At 55.6% G+C, this 9,108-nt stretch overlaps 1 protein-coding gene across 1 annotated transcript; it reads left to right on the forward strand.

The window, feature by feature from the left end:
- On the forward strand, positions 1-8,496 carry NCF1 (neutrophil cytosolic factor 1). Its single transcript, XM_051635776.1, has 11 exons — positions 1-230; positions 692-772; positions 1,102-1,177; positions 2,511-2,676; positions 2,792-2,847; positions 3,170-3,292; positions 3,785-3,892; positions 4,636-4,753; positions 5,787-5,894; positions 7,379-7,521; positions 8,123-8,496. Exons 1-11 carry the CDS (start codon positions 159-161, stop codon positions 8,239-8,241), a joined length of 1,170 nt encoding a protein of 389 aa, XP_051491736.1. The 5' UTR covers positions 1-158; the 3' UTR covers positions 8,242-8,496.
- The last annotated feature ends 612 nt before the right edge of the window (positions 8,497-9,108 follow it).

The following is a 9,108-nucleotide window of genomic DNA, read 5'->3' on the forward strand; positions in this document are numbered from 1 at the left end:
CACCGACTCGATATAAAACCACAGCGGGTAAACAGCCCCGGGCAGGATTGCAGCCGCACTTCTGCTTTCCCGGAGCTTGAACGGCGCCGCGGAGCTGTGCGAGGGGAGGAGAGGACGCCGAGACACTGGGGCAGGCAGGAGCAGAGGCAGGAGCAGCCATGGGGGACGTCTTCATCAGGCACATCGAGCTGCTGGGCTACGAGAAGAGGTTTTTCCCCAGCCAGCACTACGTGAGTATGCAGCAAGCTTCCCACGAGAGGAGCAGTGAGGACTGGTGGGGTAACAAGCCTGGCCTGCAAGTTTCTTTAGACCGATGTGACCGAGGGGTTTGGAGCATCCTTTCTTGGGGGGTTCATGACTGCTGGCATGAGCTGGAGGCAGCCAGAGGCTCCTAAGTCCTGAACACCAGATTTTGGGCACCTCCTTTGCAAGTTGTTGGTTACTTGGCTGGCTTGGAAAGGGCTGTTCCCTCTTGGATTCCCACCCTCCTGCATGTTTCTCTCCCCTTTCTGTCCCTGCTGAGCTCTCCTGCTTGCTGCCCAGCTTGCTTGCTGCCTGGGCACAACTACTTGCATTGGGGTGGTGGAAGAAAAACACAAAGTTTATCTAAAAATGGAAACATCTGCAGGGCTCCCCGGGGGCTTTGGTTGCTGTGGGGTGTGGGGTCCAGCACCTCTGCTTTTCCCCTCAGGTCTACATGTTCCTGGTGAAGTGGAACGACCTCTCTGAAAAGCTCGTCTACCGCCGGTTTACCGAGATCTACGAGTTCCATGTGAGTTGTCCTGGAGTGGGCACCAGCCCCTGGCCCAGCACACCAGAGCTTGGGGTGGGGAAAAAGAGAAGGGTGAATTCCAGCTGAAATTACCCCCAAACCAAACCTGGCTCAACAGAGGCTCCTGGGTTACTGTGCTCCAATCTCCTTCACCCCTGGCAGTTTGGAGCCACCAGCTCTGCACTCTCCTGGCAGGTTTCCCCTGGTGTTGAGGTGCAGGGGCCAGGGGGGTCAGTGCCAAGAAGGAGGCTGAGCCATGGGCAGGGGTGTGGGTGCCACAGGGGATCCCCAGCTCCATTCTCACCACTATGCCTGGTTCTGCTCCACAGAAAGCACTGAAGGAGATGTTCCCTATTGAATCTGGGGACATCAACATGGAGAACCGGATCATCCCGCACCTGCCAGGTGAGAGGGGCAAGTACCAGGGCTGGGGGATGAAATTGAAATTGCAACTGGTTGGGAAATTCCCTGGTGGGCTGAGCTCTGCTGGTTGCCTCCCATGCAGGTGCTTGGTCTGATTTCTGTTCTTGCCAACCAGGCTTGAAATCAAAACCCCAGGAAGGTCTGAGCAGTGGTGGTCTTGCTGAAGACCTTGAGAAGGTCTCACCAGCCCTGCTGACCCAGTCCTGCCTCTCCCAAGGCTTTGCACCCCAGGGCCATGTCCTGCAGCATTGGCTGCTACCTGTGGCAGTGCAAAGGGTCTGGTTTTGGGGACCCTGAGCTGAGCCCTCCTTTGGTGACACTGTCACCAGGGTTGGTTTTAGTGTCCTTATGGCAACATAGATATTTTGTAAGAGGAAGTGATGAAGGATGTGTTCAATTCCAAGGAATGAACTCCTGATACAAAGAGCTGACAGTTTGTCCCCAAGCAAGGTGCAGGTCAGCAAAATTCCCCCTTTGGTTTAATTTCCTGCTTCAAAGGAGGTGGGAAGGAGCATGAGAAATAGCTGCAGGTTGTGGCTGATGCCTCTTGAGGAGGAGGAGTAAACCTTTGCTTTGCAGGGTGTCATGTCTGAGGGGGCTCCTCTGGGGCTGAACTAACACCAGGTCCATGTCAGGACCCTTTCCATGCTCTGCCAGGGTGGTTTGGAGTGTCCCCACCCCATTTGGGATACTGGAAGAACTGGGGGCAAGGCAGGCATTGAGCTGGTGCAGGGGTGCCACCGGCCGCACACCTGCACCCTGAGGTGGGGTTCAACACTGCCAGAAGCTTTGTGGAGCCCTGGGGTCAAGAGCAGTTGCTGCAGGACATGCAGTGTGGCCAGTGGGACAGGGGAATGTCCATGTCACCCCTGGCCATGGGCTGCTCCCCTGAGCCCCTCCTTGTACCCCAGTGCAGTCACTACTTTTATGGCCCAGCAGCTGGGCTTCATCTGAGCAGGGATGTGGGAGTTACCCCATAGCTGAAATGGGGTCAAATGGGCTTGCACAATCTCTGCAGGGGCTCACATGGGGAACCTTTGTGCTTCTGCAAATCAGCCCTGTCTCTACCCTCACCTGCTGCCCAGCATTTTTTGGCACCATGTGTGTCCCTTGTGTGCCTGCCAGGGCCAGAGCAGCGAGGGAGGGGACGTGGCCACGCTCCCACAGGGCATCACCTGATGGGCACCATACAGCCAGGCAGCACCCGGGGGCCAAACCCACTTGTTTTCAGGTCAAAATGAATGATTCAGGGAAGCATGCTTGGGAAATCCTTGTGAGCAGGGGGGGTCTGTCTGCTTTTTCCCCTCTCCCCAAGCTCCCAAGTGGTTTGACGGGCAGCGCTCGACGCAGAACCGGCAGGGCACGCTCTCCGAGTACTGCTACACCCTGGTCAACCTGCCCCACAAGATCTCCCGGTGCTCACACGTGGTCAGCTTCTTCAAGGTCCGTCCCGATGACATGAACCCCGTCACAGACAGCCAGTGAGTCCAGCTTTGGGGCAAATCCCACAGCCCCATCCCCAGGTGCTGGCAGCAGCCCCCAGGGAGGGCGCCGGGGCTGGTTGGCATTGAGCTGCCTTTGCTGTGACCCGTCTAGGATCAGGAAGCCTGAGGTCTTCCTCCTGCCAAAGGATGCCAAGAAGAACTCCACGGGTAAGATGCCTCAGAGGGGTACAAATGGCTGCTTTGGTGGCAGCATAGCCTGGCTGGGGAAGGGGCAGCTCCACGGAGGACAGGGCAGGGATGAGCTGCCCCTTGACAGAAGTCCTGGCTGAGAGCACAGGGGACACGACACCAGCCCTGCTGGTGCCAGAACTGTGGGAAGCCACAGCCTCAGGGGAACGAGTCCATGTCCTGGGACCCAGCTGGTTCTAGCCTAGAAATGCTGGGAGAGCACTCTGGGCTGTCCTGGGCTGCTGTTGAGACAGGGTATTTCTGTGCCAGGAGAGGGAATGTCTCTCACTTCTCCCCACAGACATCACGGGCCCCATGGTCCTGCAGACGTACCGAGCCATCGCCGACTACGAGAAGAGCTCCACGTCTGAGATGTCTCTGAAGGCTGGGGACATGGTGGACGTCGTGGAGAAGGGCGAGAGTGGTATGTGTCCACCCCTCCACAGAGCCCCTGAGGGCTGGCTCCCTCCTGGCTGCCATTTGAGCAGGGAGAGGGGCTGCCCACATGCAGCAGTGCCCTGGGAGCTGGGTACACCAGTGCGTGGGTCAAGGTGGTTGCGTGAGAGTCTTCTGATGGAGAGGAGAAGTGTAGAGTGAGCTCCAATGGTTGCACCAAATCTCCTGGTGCTTCCCCCCACCCCTTGGGATGTGGTTCACATTCACATGGAGCCACATGACAGTTGGAGAGGGTGTGGGGCAATCCTAGAGAACCCTGCAGCCTCCTTGCATGCCTCAGCCTGTGAGGTTTCCTGCCCTGGAGGAACTGCCCAACCACCCCGGTTGCACCGTATAAACAGAGGCCATCCCTGGCACCATCACTTCTGTTCAGGTCATGTGGATGCCTGACCAGGGACAGCCCTGGTGCTGTTGCCCCCACAACACCCCCAGCTCTTGCCCACAGCCGCTTTCATTGCAGGTTGGTGGTTTTGCCAGTTGAAGAATAAACGAGGCTGGGTGCCAGCTGCCTATCTGGAGCCACTGGATGGTCCTGATGAGTCTGAAGAGCAGGAGCCCAACTATGCAGGTGAAATGTGGGGATAACTAGGGTGTGCACCAGAGGACAGCCTGGCACTGCTCCCTGTTGGGGTGTATCATTGCAAGGCCCTGCTGGGCACTCCATGCTGAGCAGGACTGTTGGGCAGGGAGATGTTGCTGAGGGAGCTGCCAAGAAGGATGAATCTCATGGGTCAGTGTCTCACCTTCAGCCTCGGCAGCTTCCCGTGACCTGTGGCTCAGCATCGGGTGCTTGTTTTGGCTGGTCACAGATACACATCTTCATCCAGTGGCCCCTGAGCTAGCTGGGGCCTGCTGAGGTGTTGGGATGGCAGAGGAGCATGGTGCAATGTCCAAAGTGAGGTGCAGATGTTGCCCAGTGCTGCCCTGTCCCACGGGGCAGAGGGGGGAATCCTGCAGGCTCATGCTGACTGCTCTTTGGGCTTCATCTTTCTGGTTTAGACAACTCTGCAACAGCTGCTTATCAGCACAACACCTCTTCCTTCCTCATTTATTCACCCAAGTTATAAACATGCTTTTCAGCAGAGCCAGGGGTGCTTCCACTGCTGGCATTCCCCAGCTGTCTCCTGGGAAGGTGCTGGAGCCACAGGCCCCAACAAGGCTGGGGGAAGTCTGAATCCAAACTTGGAAGACCTGAAGCACCCTGGGTCTTGAATGAAACCTAGGGTAGATGCTCCTCTCAGCAGCTGGAGAGGCTGAGCCCTATCCCTGGGGTGGTCACACCCAACCTGCTTGTCCCCATTTTGTGTGCAGGTGAGCCCTACGTTGTCCAGAAAAGCTACACAGCAGTGGAGGAGGATGAGCTGACCCTCAAGGAGGGAGATACCATCGAAGTCATCCACAAGCTGCTCGATGGCTGGTGGGTGATCAGGTGAGAGATGCCACAAACAAATGAGGCAAGTGGGATTCAGGCAGGGGGAAGGGGAGAACCAGAGGTTCTCCTCTTCTGGGTCATGACAACCATGGGCTGTTTGGTGCCACTGCCCAGCACTGCCTTTTGCAGGGCTGCCTCTGGTAGCCTGTGGCTTTGCCATATGTTAGACATTGCAGCTGTGGCTTCCTCTGCTGGGGGTTTCAGTGATATCTAAGAAGGAAGCAGATGGGAAATAAGATTTCCTGTAATTTCTGTTATTTTTGCCTCCACGTTTTCTGGCACGTTTTGCTTTGCAAAACCTTGGGTTTCATCCCAGGCCTGGCCTGCCCTGTAAAGTTGGTCTTTCCCAAGGGGAACCTCAGCTGCTTTGTGCTCTGGGAAGTCACAGATTGTGTGTTTGCAGCAGGACATGACATGGCTGCAAACCCTGCCCAGGTGGGTGGTCCAGGAGGATCTCCAGGTGTTTTCAGGCATACTGGGCTGGAGAGAGATGGACTGAGGGGTGTTTGTTGAGCATGTGGTGGAGTGTCTGGCAGGAGGCCAGCAATGCTTCCTGTGCCCAGCAAAACCCCAGGAGATACAATATGACCTGGTGAGACCCTGGAAGCTGTGAGCCATGTGCTACCTGCTTGCTTTTGGGACTCAAGAGACAATTTTAAGGAGAGCCAGGGGCACAGAGGTAGAAGGACAGTTAAAGCCTCCATCCTTGCAAGCAACATGAGAAGAAATTGGAGATTAGGAAAAAATCTTTCATTGAAAGGGTTGTCAGGTCCTGGCACAGGCTGCCCAGGGCAGTGGTGGAGTTGCCATCTCTGGAGAGTTTTAAAAGCTGGGTAGATGTGGTGCTGGGGGACATGGGTCAGTGGTGGCCTTGGCAGTTGTGGGGTTACAGTTGGACTGGATGATCTGAAAGGTCTTTTCCAACCAAAACGATGCTGTGATTATATGAACTAGCCCACTGGGGACGGGTGAGGAGGTGATGGTGGCAGAGCCAAGGCTTCTAGCCATGTTGCTTTGTTTTGCACTGCAGGAAGGATGAAACCACAGGTTATTACCCCTCCATGTACCTGCAGAAAGCTGGGGAGGTGAACACCTCTGTGAAGAGCGAGCTGAGGAACCGGAGCGCTCCACCACGGAGGTAGGAGAAGCCCCAGCTGGGGGGAGTAGGACTTAAAGCTCTTCTTCCAGGGGATGAAATTAAACCAGGCAGTGGTTTGTAGTGTCCCTCACTCATCTTGGTGATGAGGAATTGCCCAGCCGAGATGTGAGCAGGGCAAAGACAGACCAGGAGGCAGAACCTGCAGGGATCCAGCAGAATGAGCTCTGTGCTCCCTGCCTTCCACAGGTGGAAGGGGCATCCCAGCATTCCTGACATGGCTGCACAGTCCTTGCTTCAGCTGGTCCTCCAGCCAAGCACATTCCTCCTTGTCCTTCTGCAAAGCTGCTTTCCTGGGCTAATCTCGTTTCATTTTCTAATTGGCCTTTTTCTTCTTGCCTTAAGTTCATCCCCTGAATCTTGGAGAAGCGAGGAGAGATTTGACTAATCAGAGCTGCCAAATGGCCTAATCTGATGGGAGGATTTGAGCTAATGGAAGGGATTTTATTTTGATTAAAAAGATAAAAAGCAATAATAACTCATTAATTCCAATACAAAGAACACTGCTAGGAAGGGCAGAGTTTGCCACTATCTTTTTATCCCTACAAGAAAACACGGCAGCTTTGCTATAAAATGTCCCATAATCCAGCTCTGCTGAAGCACAAACTGAGTGTGAGATGGTGCAAAATGACCAAAATCCACCTATTTGAGCGTGGTGGTGCCTGCTGATACCCTTGGGGAGGGGAGGTGGTCTCTTGGGGACAGTGACTTGCCCCCCATGTCAAATGTTGTCCCTGTTGTCCAGGTGGTGACCTGCTGCTGTGGGCAAGAGCTTTGCTCCTCAATGGGGTTTGTGCTCAGAGCAGAGAGGGCTGAAGGCAGGTGGGCACAGTGCCTGGAGCAGGGCAGGAGGATGAGGCCATGGGAGAGATGTCAGCAGCCACCTTGCTCATGCCCCTGTAGTGAAGATGAAGCAGTAGCCTCCATCTGCCTGCCTGTCCCCAAGGCTGGGGGTTCCCCTGTGGCAGTGGCCAGCATGCAGCCTGGGCTGCTCAGCCTGTCACTTCTCTCAGGAGTTTCTCTGCTGTGGGGTCAGCACTTGCTGTTCCCCTGCTCCCTGGGGAGCCATCCTGAACACCACACTAGTGTTGCAGCCAGTAGAGATGCCCTGTGTCCATCCATCAAAGGGCAAGAGATCACTTCCAGGGCTTTCCTGGTTAAACCTCATGCCCATCTCATCCTTCCAGCCTTACTACCTTGCTATCCCCATCATTGCTTTCCAGGCTTGTGCTGAGGCTTCACCCATCAGTATTTGCTTCCACAGCACAGCCCCAGCTGCCTCCTGACATGCTGGACATCTCATCTCACCTACAGCTGCCCGCCAGGGCTGGTGTCCACATGGGGCCTTCTACCAGGCAAAACCACAAAGCAGATGTTGGGGCTGGGGGGAGGCAGAGGAGGAAGCATGGGGGGAAATCCTCAGTGAGAGGGCAGGAGCTGGAAGCTTTGTTTCTGCCCCACTGCAGATCCACCATCCGAAACTCAAAGAGCATCCACAAGCAGGGCCGGAGGCAGATCAGCCAGGAGACCTACAGGAGGAACAGCAGGAAGTACATCCAGAGCCGGAGGAACCTGAGGGGAAACATCCAGAACAAGGCCAATGCCATCAGTAAGTCTCAACATGGGCTGAAGTTCTGCAGGCACAGCCCGTGCCCTCCAGTGGTGGTTGCTGGAGTAGGTCACACCTTGCCTGTCCACCCTTCTCCTGTGGGGAAAGTATTTGCAGGGAGATGTTTCTTTCCAATGAGGTTTATTCCCTCTGGCTATAGTTCTGTCAGAGAAGGAGTAGAATATGGCCTTGGTGGGAGGTCAGCCCACATTTAGGACCTGTGCTGTCCTCCATGCACCTAACCTCACCCATGCTGCTTGTTACCATCATCAGGTACTTTACCTGTCAGCAAAGTGCCTGGGGGGAGGTGGTGAATGAAGAAGGGAGGTTATTATTGAGGTAGATGCTTTAGATCTTGTAATCCCCATGGGATCAATGATCTTCCCAAGGAAGAGCAGCTCCTTGCATGGACCTAGAGCTGGTCTCCCACCTGAGCAGAGCCCCCAGCTGGGAAGGGTGAGCTCAAACTACCACCTCCACCTCCAGTAAGGCAGGAGAAAGAGGCAGGAGGTTTGGTGTCCATTGGATAGGAAGCTTTTGAACACTCACATGAAGGTGTTGGGTGGTGGAGACTCACCTGTATGTCTTGCTTTACCTGCAGTTGAGAAAAACGAGGAGGAGGAGAGCAAGCCCAAGGCTCAGCCTGCTGTTCCTCCCCGCCCCAGCAAAGACCTCATCCTGAACCGCTGCACCGAGAGCACCCGGAGGAAGATCTTGTGAGCCCTCACCCCCTGCACCAGCCACCCCTGTGCTTTATCTCCACCAGCTCCTGCGTGGCCAGGGCTCAGGGCCAGATGGGGAGATCTCGGGGCGAACTCTGGCAGTTGCTGCAGGCCCTGGGGGCTGCTGGCCAGATGGGTGCAGCCCAGCACACTTGGTGAGCCCAAGGTGTCCCCATGGCACCCTGAGGAGGGACACAGCCCTGCTCCTCTGGCCTCCACGGCCACTGGGGACCCCTTGGCACTAGGTCCCCCTTCTATCCCCTATTTGTATTTTGAGTGATTCTGAGTTTTTCACCAATAAAGCAGAGACACTTTATAATTTCAGTGTCTGCCTGGAGGGCTGGTCAGTGCAGTCACCGGGCAGTGACAAGGTGGCAGGAAAGATGTTTCTCCTGGGGAGATTGGGCAAGAGTCTCTTGTGAAATATCCCAGTGGGGAGGAAATTTGGCTGGGGGGACAAGAGGATTGCAGCTTCCTCCTGGAACTGGCTTCGCTTCCTTTAGTGGAAACCTAGGGCTGGGCTGTGGGGATAGGGTGTTGGCTGGGGTGGGGTAGGAGGATGCCCTGAGTGGCAGCAGGGGGTGAGGGCTGTCTTGGGGTGTCACCAGAGCCAGCCCTGCTACCACCACACAGGCTGGTTTGGGTCTGGGTCTGGGTCTCTAGATGTAGGTTTGGGTCTAGATGTAGGTTTGGGTCTGGGTTGGGTTCTAGATGCAGGTTTGGGTCTGGGGTTGGGTCTGGTTCTAGGTTCAAGTTCATTGTCTGGGTTTGGATTTGGAATGGGGTCTGGGTTTGGGTCTTGGTTTATGTCTAGGTCTGGTTTTGTGTTTGGGATGGGGTCTGGGTTAGGGTCTAGGTGTAGGTT

This window comes from Apus apus, chromosome 18 (assembly GCF_020740795.1).
Source record: "Apus apus isolate bApuApu2 chromosome 18, bApuApu2.pri.cur, whole genome shotgun sequence".
In the NCBI taxonomy this organism is placed as follows: Eukaryota; Metazoa; Chordata; class Aves; order Apodiformes; family Apodidae; genus Apus; species Apus apus.